General features: G+C 37.8%; 1 protein-coding gene across 24 annotated transcripts in view; it reads left to right on the plus strand.

Moving 5' to 3' along the window:
- Positions 1-15,223, plus strand: part of LOC142402959 (adenomatous polyposis coli protein-like) — a 185,389-nt gene extending 170,166 nt beyond the window's left edge. For 23 of the 24 annotated variants that reach the window (XM_075488939.1, XM_075488952.1, XM_075488937.1 and 20 more), the window contains 3 exons: positions 2,563-2,679; positions 3,671-3,885; positions 4,402-15,223. In XM_075488939.1, the coding sequence (XP_075345054.1) occupies positions 2,563-2,679; positions 3,671-3,885; positions 4,402-10,951 (6,882 nt within the window). In that variant the 3' untranslated portion in view covers positions 10,952-15,223. The remainder of the gene's footprint in view (positions 1-2,562; positions 2,680-3,670; positions 3,886-4,401) is intronic. The other variant, XM_075488958.1, reaches the window with a different exon arrangement.
- Positions 15,224-18,349: the final 3,126 nt, after the last annotated feature.

Consider the following 18,349-nt stretch of genomic DNA (forward strand, 5'->3'; position numbering starts at 1 on the left):
GGCCATCAAGGAAGAGATGCAACATATAGATGGGCTCATGATCGAGGGGTGGACTTGACCATGGACACTATTGCACAGGTTACCCATGAACGTGAAACATGCACTGCAATTAAACAAGCCAAGCGGTTAAAGCCTCTGTGGTATGGAGGGCGATGGCTGAAATATAAATATGGGGAGGCCTGGCAGACTGATTCTATCACACTCCCACAAACCCGCCAAGGCAAGCGCCATGTGCTTTCAATGGTGGAAGCAACCACCGGATGGTTGGAAACATATCCCTTGCCCCATGCCACTGCCCAGAACACTATCCTGGGCCTTGAAAAGCAAGTCCTATGGTGACATGGCACCGCAGAAAGAATTGAGTCACACAATGAGTCTATTTCCGAAACAACCTCATAGACACCTGGGCCAAGGAGCATGGCATTGAGTGGGTATATCCCATCCCCTGTCATGTACCAGCCTCCAGGAAAATTGAACGATACAATGGACTGTTAAAGACTACACTGAGAGCAATGGGTGGTGGGACATTCAAACATTGGGATACACATTTAGCAAAGGCCACCTGGTTAGTCAACACTAGGGGATCTGCCAATCGAGCTGGCCCTGCCCAATCAAAACTCTTATGCCCAATCTTATGCCAATTGTCCCTGCCCAATCAAAACTCAAAACTATATGGCTGGCCACAAAGATCACAGATGGACCCGCAGAGCACTCATACAAGCACAGCAACAGCCTTCTCCTGCTCCCTTCTCTGACTGAGCAGGATGGAGATCCAGTAGTGTGAATATATATATATGTATATGTGCAAGGTGGATCCTTCCAGCAGCTGGGCTTAGACACTCAGTTTGCCCAGTGTCTGGCTCCTGGATTGCATTCTCCCCAGTTGCTGGCACCTGGACATAGGAGCCCCTGAGATCACAGCCCTACTCCAGTTGCTGGCACAGACCGTCTGTCGCACACACACACACAGAGCTGGCCAGGACTTTCCAGGTCCCAGTAGCTGACCCCCCTGTGCTCTTGCCTTTAGAGACACACAGGCGCGCTCACACGCAGAGCTGGCCCTTAGAGACCCACTCACCCCCTTGCTCCCAGGCCACTTCACGTATTCTCTTAAGTAGTCCAGCTTGATATTTGCTAGTGCTCGCACACTCACTTGCACACCTGCACTTGCTCCTGTTACTGTCACCACAGACACATGGGCCCCTATGACCCTCAGCCAGGGAGTTCGAAAGTTAGAGTTAGAAAGGAGTTTAATAAGAAGATAGGACAAGACGCAGGAAGAAGATGCATAAGATAGATCAAGTGCAGGGCGTAGCCAGACAAGCATACAGACCAGCAAACTATATATGACCAGCCCCTCTTATGCCATCATTTCTCTATTTTCCTACACTTGTTTCTCCCCAAATCACCTAGATCTCTCCTTTTCCCCTCCTTTGGTTCCTCCTCTAAACATCCCATAATAAGTCCTGTGCAATCCTGAAATGCTCTTCCCTTGCATCCCGTAATGTGTCCTTTACCCCAGGGCAGTAACTCCTCTCAGTCTGAAAGGTGCTTCGATGAGTGCTCACTTTGATGGGTTTCACACCTCGATAACGGGGCTGATGGCTTTCCTGGGACAGCCTTGGGAGTGTCCTGGACAGGGGTTCCCTTCCTCTGAGTCCTTAATTTGGGTTCCTGCCTGCCATTGTACATCCCTGTACTCCTCTGGGCTTCTGCAGATGGGCCTGTGATGGGCCTGGGAGGAGCTGGGGCAGGGTATTATTTGGGTCCCCCACCTGCTATTGCCTCTCTGAGCTCCTTTGTGGGTGTGCAGATGAGCTTTTATCACATAACCTAACAAGGTTATACACTTTTGTGACAATGAGAACATCCATAGATAACAGTATTCTACCAAATATATTTTTATGAGGGATATACATGCTTACAGCTGCCCATGAATGGATGGAGTTAAATATTTAATGACTGTCCACTGTCTTGACAGTTGCACTTTACTTTAAAGCATCTCAGTCTAGCTGATGCCAAGGACAAGAACCTAGGCTGAATGGCTACCCATCTTCGATGGATAACTATTCTGATTAAAAAAGACACAGTGTATTCAAAGAGCTTGATAAACATTAATAAAGGTAATCATACCGTACTTCTGAGGGACAGGTTAGTATGATTGTCCTATTTTGCAAGTGGAAAAGCTGAGGAAAAAGATTATATAAATCTCTCTCCTGAGACTGCATAATAAGCCTACAGCAGACATCAGACCAGAGCATAAATCTGAGGTTTTGGTCCAATTTTTCAGCCAGTGTGGAAAGCAGGGAACCTGCTTTCAAATCTTTATTTATTTTATACACAAAAGCCAGTACCTTCGCTCAAACTTCATACTGAAATCTTAGGACAGTCTAGCTGGCAATAGAACAAAAAGTGAATTTCAGCAAAAAAGCTAGTTCAGCAGCTGAACATTGCCACTGTTAATGAATTCTATAGTGTTCCAGAAATCCAGGAGGAAATGCTGATAACCTACTAAAGGAGTAGCTATTTTGAGATACGTTATTTTTCTTTCATGTTTTGCAGGTCATTGCAAGTGTTTTGAGGAACTTGTCCTGGCGAGCAGATGTAAACAGTAAAAAGACTCTACGTGAAGTTGGAAGTGTGAAAGCATTGATGGAGTGTTCCTTAGAAGTTAAGAAGGTATCATATATAAATGATTATGAGATAAATTTTGGAGAGATTGCATTAATTTTACACAAAATACAAATATTGTTACCCTTTTTTGACATAAGCAGTTAGTCAAATATTTGCGGTGTTTCAGGTACTTTCCTTTGAAGAAGAGAATTGCTTTGTGTTAACTGGGCAGCAGATCACAATATAGCAATGACATCTGAGAACTACTAGTGTTTCTGTAATTTTATTTACAAGGGTTGATAGCTTTCACTCTTCAGTTTCATGAGCTGTGCTGTTCCAATAGCCTTTTTTATAATTTTGCAGTTTTAATAAAACCATCTTCTGATTTTGTGAATTTTTCATTCTAGGGATGTCTACTTGATATCCCAACAGGATTATATTCCATCCCAGTGTCCCCTGCCAGCTAATCTACAAACTTTTTACTGTTATGGCAGCTGACAAGTATTGTGATGCATACTTCTGAAACTTTCTGGCAAACAATAGCAAATCCATAGCTGAGGGAAGGAGAGAGAAGCAAACAAAAGTAGTTGTGTGTGCACTGCTGCTTGCCTCTAGTTTATCAGCACAGAAAGCAGAGCCTGAAACACACTTAATTCTCATTTGTGAAGAAAAGCTAGAGAAATAGTGGCATATGCAGTAAAACAGAAAGCAAAACATTGGTCATCAACATACAACACAGTAGAGATTTCATGCCAATCAAAAATCAAATTCTGCAGTGAACTGGAAAGAAGCTAAATTCCATGGTCAATGAATTCTGTTATTTGCAAATCTGGATTAGAATAAGTGAGGCAGTTTGTATTTTTAGACTGTGTGCAGGTTCAGCAGGAATTATTTCTTTAGGTTATTCTTGGTTCACATTTTCAAAGCTATCTTTGCATCCATGAGAGCTAGAAAAACAAGTTTGTCACTACCTCCTTGAATCTAACTTACATACTTCTGAGGGCTTATGATCAATAGTTGAAAACTCTCTAATTCTGTCATTTTATTATTCTCCTAGGAATCCACCCTAAAAAGTATTTTGAGTGCCTTATGGAATTTATCAGCACACTGTACTGAGAACAAAGGTGATATATGTGCTGTTCATGGTGCTCTTGCATTTCTAGTTGGTACACTGACATACCGGAGCCAAACAAACACTTTAGCCATCATAGAAAGTGGAGGAGGAATATTAAGAAATGTTTCTAGCTTAATTGCTACTAATGAGGACCACAGGTGAATATACTTTCTATTTTTCTGAGAATCAGTAGTGGTACCAAAAGTATATTTAATAGTTTGTATGACCAAGTCTTAATATGAATGCATGTTTTAAGTATAGTAATTAAGCATTCATTTTTTAATGGATTTGATAAGTCAAGTATTTAATTTAGATAACAGGAATATGCAAAAGGATTCATATATCTGCAGCTTGTTAAATGATGAATTGTACTAAAAGCTTTTCCTGGAAAGAGAGAGGAAATTCATAAGTTATTATCAGCCATAGGAAACCACCTGGAATGGTTTATATAGAGAGAATAGTGTGGGAACTAACTGTTCATATTTGTATAGGATTTGATTAACATTCAGATGAAAACTTGAGGAAAAAATAAGATAAATTTGCACTAAAAAATTCATAATTATCCTTACTATGGATTAAACTTGCCTATAGCATAATAGGTTTTTGTTTTGCTTTGTGTCTTATCCTTTTGAAATGCCACTTACTGATTTTTGTTTTCAATCACTCAACACCAGGCAAATCTTGCGAGAGAACAGCTGCTTACAAACCTTGTTACAGCATTTGAAGTCACACAGTTTGACAATAGTCAGTAATGCATGTGGGACCCTGTGGAATCTTTCCGCACGAAATGCAAAAGATCAGGAGGCACTGTGGGACATGGGAGCAGTGAGCATGCTCAAAAATCTCATTCACTCAAAACACAAAATGATAGCAATGGGCAGTGCTGCAGCTCTAAGAAACCTGATGGCAAATAGGCCAGCAAAATATAAGGATGCCAACATTATGTCTCCAGGATCAAGCTTACCATCTCTTCATGTTAGAAAACAAAAGGCACTGGAAGCAGAATTAGATGCTCAGCATTTATCAGAGACTTTTGACAACATAGATAATTTAAGCCCAAAAGCATCTCACCATAATAAGCAGAGACATAAGCAAAATATATACGAGTATGTTTTGGATTCCAGTCGACACGATGATGGGATTTGCAGATCAGAGAGTTTTAATACTGGTCATATGACTGTACTTTCACCATGTTTAAATGCTACAGTATTGCCTGGCTCCTCTTCCTCTAGTAGAGGAAACATAGAAAACTCTCGATCTGAGAAAGACAGAAGTCTCGATAAGGATGGAGCAGTAGGTTTAAATAGCTATCATCCAGCTACAGAGAATACTGGGAACTCCTCTAAGAGAACAGGAATGCAGATCACTGCTGCAGCTCAGATTGCCAAAGTTATGGAAGAAGTAACAAGCATGCATATTCCACAAGAAGACAGAAATTCTTGTTCCACTTCTGAAATGCATTGTTTGACAGAAGACAGAAATGTCCCAAGAAGAACAGCTGCTGCCCATACTCACTCAAATACATACTTTCCTAAATCTGAGAATTCAAACAGGATATGTCCTATGCTTTATACAAAAATGGAATACAAGAGAGCTTCAAATGATAGTTTAAATAGTGTCAGCAGCAGTGATGGCTATGGTAAAAGAGGCCAAATGAAACCTTCCATTGAATCTTACTCAGAAGATGATGAAAGTAAATTTCGTAGTTATGGTCAATACCCAGCTGACTTGGCACATAAGATACATAGTGCAAATCATATGGATGACAATGATGAAGAGCTAGACACTCCTATTAATTATAGTCTTAAATATTCGGATGAACAGTTAAATTCTGGAAGGCAAAGTCCCTCTCAGAATGAAAGATGGGCAAGGCCTAAGCATATAATAGATGATGAAATAAAACAAAATGAACAAAGGCATTTAAGGAGCCAAAATGCAACTTATTCCATGTACACTGAAAGTGGAGATGATAAACGCATGAAATATCAGTCACCTTTTGGACAGCAAGAGTGTGTTTCTTCTTTTAGATCAAGAGGGTCCAATGGTGCAGAGCAGAGCAGAGTAGGCCCAACTCTTGGAATGAATCAGAAAGTAAACCAGTCCTTGTGCCAGGTTGATGATTATGACAATGATAAACCAACCAACTATAGTGAACGCTACTCTGAGGAGGAACAACACAAAGAGGAAGAAGACAGACCAACCAATTATAGCATAAAGTACAATGAAGAGGAACATCATGTTGATCAGCCTATTGATTATAGTCTAAAATATTCAACAGAAGTTCCTCCCTCTTCTCAGAAGCCATCTTTTACTTTTTCAAACAGTTCATCAGTGCAAAGCACTAAAACTGACCATATTTCCTCAAGCTGTGGGAACATATCAACCCCTTCAGGTAGTTCAGAGAGACAGAATCAGCTTCACCCAAGTTCTGCCCAGAGTAGAAGCAGTCATGCTCAAAAGACTGCCTCCTGTAAGACTCCCTCTATTAATCAGGAAACTATACAAACTTACTGTGTGGAAGATACACCAATATGTTTTTCAAGGTGTAGCTCTTTGTCATCTTTGTCATCAGCTGAAGACGAAATAGGACGTGATCAATCCACACATGTGACAGATGCTAATAACACATTACAGATAGCAGAACTAAAGGAAAACAATGGGATTCTGTCTACAGAAGGTGCAGTAAATGAAGTTGCATCAGCATCTCAGCACATCAGAACAAAATCTAGTAGACTTCAGACTCCTAGTTTATCTCCTTCTGACTCTTCTAGACATAAAGCTGTTGAATTTTCTTCAGGTGCCAAATCTCCCTCAAAGAGTGGTGCACACACTCCTAAAAGTCCACCAGAACATTATGTGCAGGAGACTCCACTCATGTTTAGCAGATGTACTTCTGTAAGTTCCCTGGATAGTTTCGAAAGCCGTTCAATTGCTAGTTCAGTTCAAAGCGAGCCTTGCAGTGGAATGGTAAGTGGTATTATAAGTCCCAGTGATCTTCCAGACAGCCCAGGACAAACAATGCCTCCAAGCAGAAGTAAAACTCCACCCCCTGCTCAAGGAGCTCAAGTAAAGAGGGAAGTAGCTAAAGGCAAAGTATCTAATGCAGAAAAGAGAGGGTCTGGTCCTAGACAGGTAGCTATAAATGAAGCTGTTCAAAGAGTTCAGGTACTGCCAGATGCTGATACATTATTACATTTTGCCACAGAAAGTACACCGGATGGATTTTCTTGCTCTTCTAGCCTAAGTGGTCTGAGTCTTGATGAACCATTTATACAGAAAGATGTAGAGTTAAGAATAATGCCTCCTGTACATGAAAATGAACATGGAAATGAAGCAGAAACTGAACAACCAGATGATACAAAGGATAACCAAGAGAAGAAAGCAGAGAAGCCTACTGAAGCAGAAAAAGACATTATGGGTGATTCCGATGATGATGATATTGAAATATTGGAAGAATGTATTATTTCTGCAATGCCAACAAAATCTTCACGTAAAGCCAAAAAGCCTTCTCAAGCATCTGCTTCAAAAATACCTCCTCCTGTAACCAGAAAGCCAAGCCAACTGCCAGTTTACAAACTTTTGCCTTCACAAACTGGATTGCAATCCCAAAAGCATGTGAGTTTTACACCTGGAGATGATATGCCACAGGTATATTTTGTTGAGGATACACCAATAAATTTTTCAACAGCTACATCTTTGAGTGACCTCACAATAGAATCACTACCAGAGTTGGCCAATGTAGAGAATGTGGGTACAAGGGCAGAGTCAGGGGAGTTTGAAAAGAGAGACACCATTCCTACAGAAGGTATAAGTACAGATGACTCTCGAAAAGCAAAAAGCTCAACTAGGACTGTCCCAAGACTGGATGACGACAAAACAGAAGAGGGTGATATTCTGGCCGAATGTATTAACTCGGCTATGCCAAAAGGAAAAAGTCACAAACCTTTCAGAGTGAAGAAGATAATGGATCAAATTCAACAAGCATCTTTATCTGTAAGTAACAAAAATCAGTCAGAACGTGATAAAAACAAGCCAACATCACCAGTAAAGCCCATTCCCCAAAATAATGAATATAGAGCACGTGTAAGAAAAAACACAGAGCCTAAAAGCTATATTAATAATGAAAGAAGCTATTCAGAGAACAGAGACACAAAGAAACAGAATCTTAAAAATAATTCAAGATATTTTAATGACAAACTTCCAAATAATGAAGAGCATGTAAAAGGAAGCTTTGCATTTGATTCCCCTCATCATTACACGCCTATTGAGGGAACTCCTTATTGTTTTTCACGGAATGATTCCCTAAGTTCTTTAGATTTTGATGATGATGATGTTGACCTTTCAAGGGAGAAGGCAGAATTGCGAAAAGGAAAAGCAAAGGAAACAGGAACTGAAGACTGCACTAATACAGAACAGTCTTCAAATCAGCAATCAAGTAATAAGACACAAGTTTGTCAAAAATACCCAACAGGCAGAAGCCAACCTAAAACTTTCTCTCAGTCAACTAAAGATATTCCAGACAGAGGAGCAGCTACAGATGAGAAAATGCAGAATTTTGCTATCGAAAACACACCTGTATGTTTTTCTCGCAATTCATCTCTTAGTTCCCTCAGTGATATTGATCAAGAAAACAACAACAAAGAAAGTGAACCTGCAAAACAAACTGAGGCTCCTGATTCACAGATAGAATCAAATAGACCACAGACTTCTGGTTATGCACCTAAATCATTTCATGTTGAAGATACTCCTGTATGTTTCTCTAGAAACAGCTCTCTCAGTTCTCTTAGTATTGACTCAGAAGATGATCTGTTGCAGGAATGCATTAGTTCTGCTATGCCTAAAAAGAAAAAACCCTCAAAAGTAAAGAGTGAAAGTGAAAAAAATAATTCCAGAAATATGGGTGATATATTGGCAGAAGATTTAACACTGGATTTGAGAGAGATACAGAGGCCGGATTCAGAACATGGTTTCTCACCTGATTCAGAGAACTTTGATTGGAAAGCTATACAAGAAGGTGCAAATTCTATAGTTAGTAGCTTGCATCAAGCTGCAGCTGCTGCATCACTGACTAGACAAGCTTCATCAGACTCTGACTCTATCCTTTCATTAAAATCTGGTATTTCTCTAGGGTCACCATTTCATCTTACCCCAGACCAAGAAGAAAAGCCTTTTACTAGTAATAAAGGTCCAAGAATTCTTAAGCCAGGGGAGAAGAGTACATTGGAGTCTAAAAAAGTAGAATCTGAAAATAAGGGAATCAAAGGAGGAAAAAAAGTATATAAAAGTATAATTACAGGAAAAGCTTGCTCCAATTCAGAAGTTTCAAGCCAGTTAAAGCAACCACAACAAACAAGTATGACTTCAATTTCACGTGGCAGGACAATGATTCATATTCCGGGAGTTCGAAATAGTTCCTCAAGTACTAGTCCTGTTTCCAAAAAAGGTCCCCCACTAAAAAATACAAACTCCAAGAGTCCCAGTGAAGGCCAAAGCTCCGTTAGTTCTCCAATAGGAGTCAAGCCATCAGTGAAACCTGAGTCAGCTCCTGTAACTAGGCAACTATCTCAACAGAGTGGATCAAGTAAAGGACCTTCTAGATCAGGATCTAGAGACTCCACTCCTTCTAGACCTCAACAGCAGCCATTAAGCAGGCCTCTGCAATCTCCAGGCCGAAACTCAATTTCCCCAGGAAGATATGGTATAAGTCCTCCCAACAAACTGTCTCAGTTGCCAAGGACATCATCTCCTAGTACAGCTTCAACTAAATCTTCGAGTTCAGGAAGAATGTTATATACAGCACCAGGCAGGCAGATGAGCCAGCAAAACCTTACAAAGCAAACTGCCTTACCTAAGAGTACCAGTGGCATTCCCAGAAGTGAGTCTGCTTCAAAAGGATTAAACCAAATTCTCAATAGCGGTGGATCAAACAAAAAAGCTGAATTATCCAGAATGTCATCCACAAAATCTAGCGGAAGTGAATCTGACAGATCTGAAAGACCTGTTCTGGTTCGTCAGTCAACTTTTATTAAAGAAGCTTCGAGTCCAACTCTAAGACAGAAATTAGAAGAGTCTGCTTCATTTGAATCTCTGTCTCCTTACAGGCCAGGCTCTCCCACTAGGTCCCAAATACAGACTCCAGTTTTAAGTCCATCTCTTCCTGATATGTCTTTATCCACTCATTTAACTGTCCAGACTAGTGGTTGGCAAAATTTACCCCCTAATCTGAGTCCTTCTGTAGAATATGATGGGAGACCAGCAAAACACCATGACATAGCTCGTTCTCATTCTGAGAGTCCATCTAGATTGCTAATCAATAGATCAGGAACATGGAAGCGTGAACATAGTAAGCATTCCTCATCGCTTCCTCGTGTAAGCACTTGGCGAAGAACTGGAAGTTCTTCCTCAATTCTGTCAGCTTCTTCAGAATCCAGTGAAAAGGCAAAAAGTGAAGATGAAAAGCAACATGGAAGTTCTGTTTCTAGACACAAACAAAGTAAAGAAAGTCAAGCACCAGCAAAAGGTACTTGGAGAAAAATAAAAGAAAATGAAATTCCTCAAATAATGAATGATCCTCAGTATTCTTCCTCAGGTGCAACAAATGACTCTGATTCCAAAACTCTAATTTATCAGATGGCACCAGCTGTCTCTAAGACAGAGGATGTGTGGGTGAGGATAGAGGACTGCCCTATTAATAATCCTCGATCTGGAAGATCCCCAACTGGAAATATTCCCCCTGTTATTGACAGTGTTTCAGAGAAAGGGAGTATGAATGATAAAGATTCTAAAGAGATTAATGAAAAACAAAATCCAGGGAATGGAAATGTTCCTGTTTGTACCATTGGTTTAGAAAATTGTCCAAACTCTTTCTTTCAGATAGACAGTCCAGACAAGAAAGGAACGGAAGCAAAACCTGTACAGAATAAACCTGTTCCTGCACCAGAAAATAATGAAAGTGCTGTTAGTGAGCATACACCATTCAGTTCCAGTAGCTCAAGCAAACATAACTCCCTCAGTGGTACTGTTGCAGCAAGAGTGACTCCTTTCAACTACAGTCCAAGTCCCAGGAAGAGTAGTGCGGACAACAGTTCTTCTCGGCCGTCACAAATACCAACGCCAATAAATAACAGCACAAAGAAACGTGACTCAAAGACTGAAAATACAGACTCCAGCGGAACTCAGAGTCCTAAACGTCATTCTGGCTCTTACCTGGTGACTTCTGTTTAAGTACATCAAAAAATAAATGCAACTGATGTATTATATACAGCAGCTATTTAGAAATTTTGTTTCAAATGAAACTTTAAAAGACTGGGTGTTGGTTTTATTTGTTGTTTTTATCTTTTGTAAATAGGTTTGATTCTTGTTAGAGGGTCCTTGTTCTGGAAGCCATATTTGATAGTATACTTTGTTTTCACTGGTAATATTTTGGAGGAATGCCTAATTGACAGCTTGGAATAAAATTGCTAATGCAATTATATTTGTACAGTATGTTTATCATATTTAATTAGCATCCCATCCCATAATCCTTTCAACATTGCTTGTCTTGAAATCATGAGCATTACAGAGAGAGATGATACAGTCATATTGCTTTATCAATTGTTTATGGATTACAGACTGACTAAACTACATCAGGGAAGAATTGGTATTATTTATGCAAAAAAGTAATTCAGTTTTAGTATTTGTGAGCTCTTCTAACACACAATAATTAATCATGTGGCTGTGAAATTCACAGCACTATGGTTTCTGCTGAACAAGCTTTCCCAGCCTGCTTTTCTGCATGAATAGAACTGATGGTTCATTTTCTGAAGTAATGATTAACATTTCTGTGGTCACATAATGTGCATAGATAGTTATAGTCTAACAATTTACACTTTCTTTGTGCTCCACAAAAAAACGGACAACTGTGTAACTGTAAAACCTTGAACAAAATTATTTTACCTGAACTAGATTTTATCTTAAAGTAAGTAGAATTTTTTTGCTATGCTGTAACTTGTTATATATTCTGGTACTTGAGGTGAGATGGCTGCTCTTCTATTAATGAGACATGGGTGATGTCTCAACAGAGACTAAAATGAACATTTCAGAATAAATTATTACTGTATGTAAATTGTATGTGTTACTTCTGCATTACATAAAAACACAGTATTTTATTTTGAGATGTCACCTTATAATGTGTTGTATAATGCACTTACACTTAAGGCCTGATCCAGCAGAATCTTGCACCTCCAATACTCACTCTTCTTTATCACTGATAAATGGCTGTTGTAGGATGCTTATAACCATTGCAGGATCAGGCCCTAGGTCTTCTGTACTATATTTGTAATTGAGACAGTTTCACACATCTCAGGTGCATAACAAGGCTAAAAGCAGGGTATTTCCAGAAGCCAAGCAGTATAATTGTTTTCACGACTGCAAGCCTGAAACAATATTGGATTTTTTTTTAATCTTTTGTTTTATAAATATTACTTTTAATTGGGGAAAATAATGTAGAATGTGGAATAGTGACTATAAGATGAAACTTTAATTCTATTTGAAATCTTAATGCATTATTTATTTATTTTTAAAATATGATCAAGGGAAAATATTGCAAAAATCCTATGACAAGAAATATGTTACCATAGTAGAAAAAGTTTTATATGGAAACCAGTACATTTGCTGCCTCAAGCCTTTTTGATGTGAATATGGTTTGTGCTAAAACCTTTAAAAATATAGCCTGAATTTAGATGAGATTTGATTCAAGGTAGAAACACTTAGGAGAGAACATAACATTTGCCATTTTGTGCATGATTGAATGAACCATGAAATGGTATCTCAGTTTTGTTGTATCTTAACTTGACTATTCTAAAGTTAGCATTCTAAATAATTGGTAAAGCATGCTAAAGCATTCTAATAATTCAGGAAGCACTGAAATAGAGCAATTTAACTTTATGGTATCTTTAACACAGTTGCAGACTGTATCATATCTGTGGCTTTTGTACTTCATCTGATATTGAAATGAATCTATTTTTATCTTAAATTCAGCATATGTCATGCACTGTTTATGAACAGAAATGAGATACTATCAGCAGACAGAAATCAATTTAGATTAGTTTAAAAGCCAATACCAAAATATCTTTTTGGAAGAAGTGGTATCTTATTTGCTCTTTTGTTCTTTGTCTCCCATCAAATTTGCTTATAGACGTGCCATACTTCTGTATCATCTGGTGAATCTGTAAACAAACAGCACTCCTCATGTTAGCATTTAAAATATTTTCTATATAGTAGTCCTCACAAAACCTTTGATATGAATGTTATTGTCCTTTTAAAGATGAAATAGAGACATATTATGCAATTTGTTCAAAGTCAAGACTTTGCATTGGAGTAGACTACAGAACACCATCCCTGTGTTTAAAATGCAAGAAAATCTTTCTTATAAATGATGTGATTTTTTTTTGTGCTCGGTTTTTAACTATTAATTTGAAGGTATACCACGTAATCCAGGATTGTCAGTTGACATCAGCTTTACATCTACATCCTGTTGATTTAAGAGTTTAAAGTTAAATTAAATCCATATAAAGAAATTCTGATTTCAGTTTTATAACTAAATAATTGTATGTGTATCAAACACCAGAATGTCTTTGAAAATTATAATGGCTTCTCTAGGTAGTCTTGGAGGTACTTCATGATCATTATAATTGGGAAGTTTCTCTTAATATCCTCATAACTAGCCTATATTTGTAGCAAAGATAGGTAAGATAAATTTTCCAACTATAAGGGTAGTGAAACACTAAAATATGCTTCCCATGGGAGTTGTTAAATTTTCATTATAGAAGTTTTAAGAAGAGGTTCAGCAAACATCTCTCAGGGATGAACTTTAGTATATTTCATATTGTCTGTATGCAGAGAGATGGGCTTAGGTGACCTTTTGAAATCCCTTCCAGACCTACATTTTTCTGATTCTATATCTAAAATGCTTAGTACCCATTAAGAGCCTTTTTGAATATTTAAGGGCATCCATGACGTTTGATTTATGTTAGTGATTAGGATACAAAGTTATGTTCTAAGCTTAACTATAAAAATGGATGCTGGAAATACAAAATCAGAAAAATGAAAATGACTGTAAGTAATATATTTGGTTCTTGGATTTTGTTAATGATGCCTAAGATTAATGATAGCCATATTTGGTTTATGCTGCTAAAGATTTACTCTTCTTTCTTGGTTTTATTTCTATGAAGTCACCACAGCAGGTAACAGGACATTATTTATGTCAAGGCAAAAGGAGGAAAAGCAAGGAGCTAAGGAAACCAAGACTCATTTTGCTGTTTTTCTGAGATGCACTGCCTTTATTTCTCTAGATTTTGGTAGAACTTTTGTGATTTGTATGTAGACTTTTAGTTGTCCTTACCATTTCCAGTACATATCAAACTTGTACTTGAAAATCAGTTTACACCGAAAATATATTCATAAAGCTGATTTCAGACTGACTTATAGCTTTGTCCTCTTATTGTGAAAACTGGAAACCTGACCTCCCCACAAATTCTAATTAGTTCATCATTTTAAATGTACATTTATTTTAGTTTCTCTCTGGAAGTTACATAAGTGTGCCATAGTAAGGTTATTGCTCAATTTCTGTGAAAGCTCTTCTGACTAAATATTGCAGACTTGAAAAGGGAACTAAACTATTTATATTTTTCATGTGCAATTCTCTATCAGAGTATTCCCCCCTGTGAAAGCTTAAAGATAATTCTCAAAACTCTTTGTCAGAGATGCCAGCTTAGATGCCAGGATTTCCTGACATGACTGGAATATTGTTTCAAGCAAGACTTGGCTTCAGAATACAAATATAGTTTATACTGTATTCTTCAATGTGGACTATCTCTGATGGCTTTGGGGAAGTTAATTGTTGTGTCTTGGGCAAAGGGGAGAAAAGGAAATTGATAATTTTAGAGACTGTCAGCCATACTTCTCCAGGGATATACTTTCATATCTTCCCCAATAAACTGCATAAGCTGCATAGGAAGGAGAATAACATTTGTCTGCAAATTAATGAGATTTTATTTTGAAAGTATACCAATAGGCCATGAAACTGAAAAACTTATGTATGGTAATATGACAGCTGAATTCTTTGATCTTCACTTCAGAATATTTCCTAGCTGTCTGTCCGTCCCACCCCCCCAGTCAGAGGTAAGAGAAATGGGGATTACCAAGAAGATAATGAGCAGTTTATTAATAGGTGTCTTCATTCTTTTTTAAGGGTAAAGACTGCATGTTATTTCTGAACTGAAGTAACAGCTTGCACTGTTGAAAGGAGGAGTTTCCTTCTCCCTTCCCATACTCCTGGCTGCTCCTGCAGTTTGGCATTCATCCAACCCTTCAGTGGGCCAATTCAACTCTTACTGGCAGAATTGGCAGGGGAATAAGATTAGTGCTGCTTTAGTGCGTTGAATCGGATCAGTGCAGGGTCAGGCAAGTGCCGCCTGAGCCAGCAGAAAGGAGAAGATTGCAAACAGCTAGGACTGGTGGGAGGAGAGGGTGGGATAGCTTCCATTATGGGTGGTGAGTGTTCTATTGGATCAAACCATTACATGAAATTTTAAACTGGTATGCCAAGTTTCAGAACTGTTCTTCACCCTTTTTGAGACAGCAAAAACAAATTAAAGTTTTGGACTCTTAACTGTTGTTCACTCTGAACTGCCTAATAGCCCCAAGCACTTTGCATTTAAACATATTATGTTCCAGACAAGTCTTTATCCTGGAAACTCTGACAAGTTTCTGCAGAAGTATTCTGTTAGTCTATAGTTTGTGTTCATAGAAAATAAATTTTCCTTCATCAAAACTTTCCAAAGAACCAATTTTTCTACCATATATAAACTTCTGGATGAAAAATTTTAAATTTGGAATATTGCATCCAATAAAAAGATTTACTGCAACTAGTTGTTTTCTCAAAGAGGCTTGAAGGGGGGAAAATATATCCCTTCCCTAATGAAGGCAGTACTACTTGTAGGGATGATTTGGAAAATGTTTAGGTGAACTCTTAGAAGCTCTTGTATTCTCTTTTTACTAGATGCCTCCCAAACTTTTTTCTCACCTAGCTCTCATTAAATAATATGAACAGCCGTAAGAGTGTCTCTAAAATCCCATGTAGACTTCCACCTAAACATAAACTCATATACTTACTGTAATGTCTTGCAGTCTCATCCACCTGACAGCTTTGTTCTTGATGAGATGTGTGATCTAGATAAAGCTGTGAATTAGATAAAGCTGTGAATTAGAAGTGAATTGTCAGTCAATAAGCAGCCTGACTTCCTCCACATGCTTACAACTTTGAGGACTTTCTTGATACCAAATCACCCAAATATGTTCACTCTTTGCTTCCACAGCCATCTCCTTTGCACTTTTAAGTATAACAAGAAAAAATGCTTATGCTTTTTTAATTTCAAATCACATTAGAAACTTCATCCCTGCTTCATAGTTTCCTGTATGCAGAATAACAGATTGTATCTGTAAATGTGTTTATAGAGAATGTTAATGTAGTTAAGGTTGAGGTTTTGGTCAAAGTGGTAAGTTGGTTGGTTATGTGTTGTGTTTGGTTACATATTGGAAGTGCAAGGGAATTTGGTGTGGGGTTGAAGAGCTTAAGAGTTTACAACAGTACTGTAGGTGTCTGAATGAATTGGTAATGTCCAGATGAATATAAGGTGTGTTTTTAATACCTAGGTTTTTTGCTGTCAACTTTCAGTCTACCAGATGTGCTGTTTACTTATTGGAAGACTGGGTAATGCTTCCCTAGCAAAGTTTTGCAAGTGATCTATTTCTCATGAAATTTCCAAACAGTTCTGGGTTTATATATTTATGAATTTCTGTCACTTCAAGATTTGAGGAAACTCTTCTAATTTTGCTGTTTGTGCAAGCATCCTTTGCCTGAGTGGCTGTGGAATTGCAATTATTATGAAGATTTAGAGGGAGCTTGTCCACTCAGTGAAATGCACTTCTGTCCATAGTACAAGCTGAAGACCTATGTACAAACTGAATATCTCTTATGCCCTACTTTTTGGTGGGATTTAAGATGCATAAAGCTTGTGCTGTTTCTCTGCAAAGAATTAAATCATCATCCTCTGAGTTTGGATGCATTTTCCCACCTGTAAATGTTTTTTCTCTTTAACAACTCGGCCCACAATTCTTTCCTTTGGTTTTGTTGTTTGCTTCTGCCTGAGATGCATTACTGTTTATATCCTAACTCTAATTAATTCTTCTTTCAACTATTATAATGTATTTTGTTTCACAGTATACTAATTCTGAATTTAGTCTTGCTATGCATAACTTAGTTATTACTTGCAGTGTTATATAAAATTTGCTCTTGATTGCACATTGTCATTCTTTTCTTGGCTACTACTAGAAGTTACGTGTCGTTTTGCTGTATTAAAATACAATTTAATTTAAAAGGAAGTTGCTGTTAAGGTACTTAGGCAATGATAGAGCGTATCAGAACTAATGTCTTAAAAACCCATTACGTTTCATTTTGGTGGTAGTCACATGTTTCATATAAACAAAAAGTGGAAAAAAGACATAGAGAGACATAGAATTCACCAGTAGAGCTCTCTGTTCTCTTGCATGTTTCATTTTAAAATGAACTAACGTAATAAAATCTAGTTCCAACATGATGTAAGTCCATAATCTCTCTCCGTTATTTACAAGAGGTTCACAAGAGATCTTATTTCATTATGACTTTTAAGCACAGTAGACACTCAGTTAACTCCGAAGTCTTTCTTTTACATATTGAATGCAATTCTTTAGTCCCTAATTAGAGACTATTAAGGGACCTAGATTAGTTGAATTCCCAACACACACACACACAAACATATTTATATACACATGCATATTTTGCACTCTCTTGTTTACTTTAGGCTTTGACATATAGCCTGACTAACTGCAGTTAGTAAGATCCTATGTTTTCTAATACATGTAACTGTTCATAGTTTAGAAGATGAATTGTGATTTCAGGATTAATAAGTTTGGTTGACTGATTAGCTGGTACTTTATTTTTGAAGTGTTCTAGAGAAAAATGAACTTTTTAATATTGATATATATAATAAAGGAAATTCCCTTACTAGTAATTTTTAAAAAGCTAGATTACATTTCATAGCCAGAATATAGAAAAGGCATTATTGCTATCGCCTGCTGTTTAAAGTCAATAAGGATTAAAAAACCTAGGAGATTTTGACTGATTACATTTAATACAAATTAGCTTATGGCTAATTCTGTCCCTTCTCCTAACAATCCTCTGTATAAAATAGCATATTTTGGGGGGTGGGAGGGGGGAGGGCAGTTTGGATATACAATAAACAGAATTCAGATTTGCTTGTTCATCTCATCTAGATTGTTACTAAGGTCTGTGTTGGCAGATACTTTATATGGAAGTAGCTACAGAAGAGCAAGAAGGTAGATCAAGCCATAATATGAATGGCTAGAAACTTCCCATTTTTTATATGGTTTTTGTTTGGGGTTTTTTTTTTTTAATTGGGTGATGAGAGTTGTCACCTTTTTTCTTAGAATAATTGTGATAGATTATTTGACGCTTTTAAGTGTTTAAAGTAATTTGGAAGCTTTTCAGAGAGAAATCCCCTAGCTTAAGTGAATGCTATGAGT

The sequence above is a fragment of the Mycteria americana genome, assembly GCF_035582795.1.
Source record: "Mycteria americana isolate JAX WOST 10 ecotype Jacksonville Zoo and Gardens chromosome Z unlocalized genomic scaffold, USCA_MyAme_1.0 Scaffold_18, whole genome shotgun sequence".
NCBI lineage: Eukaryota > Metazoa > Chordata > Aves > Ciconiiformes > Ciconiidae > Mycteria > Mycteria americana.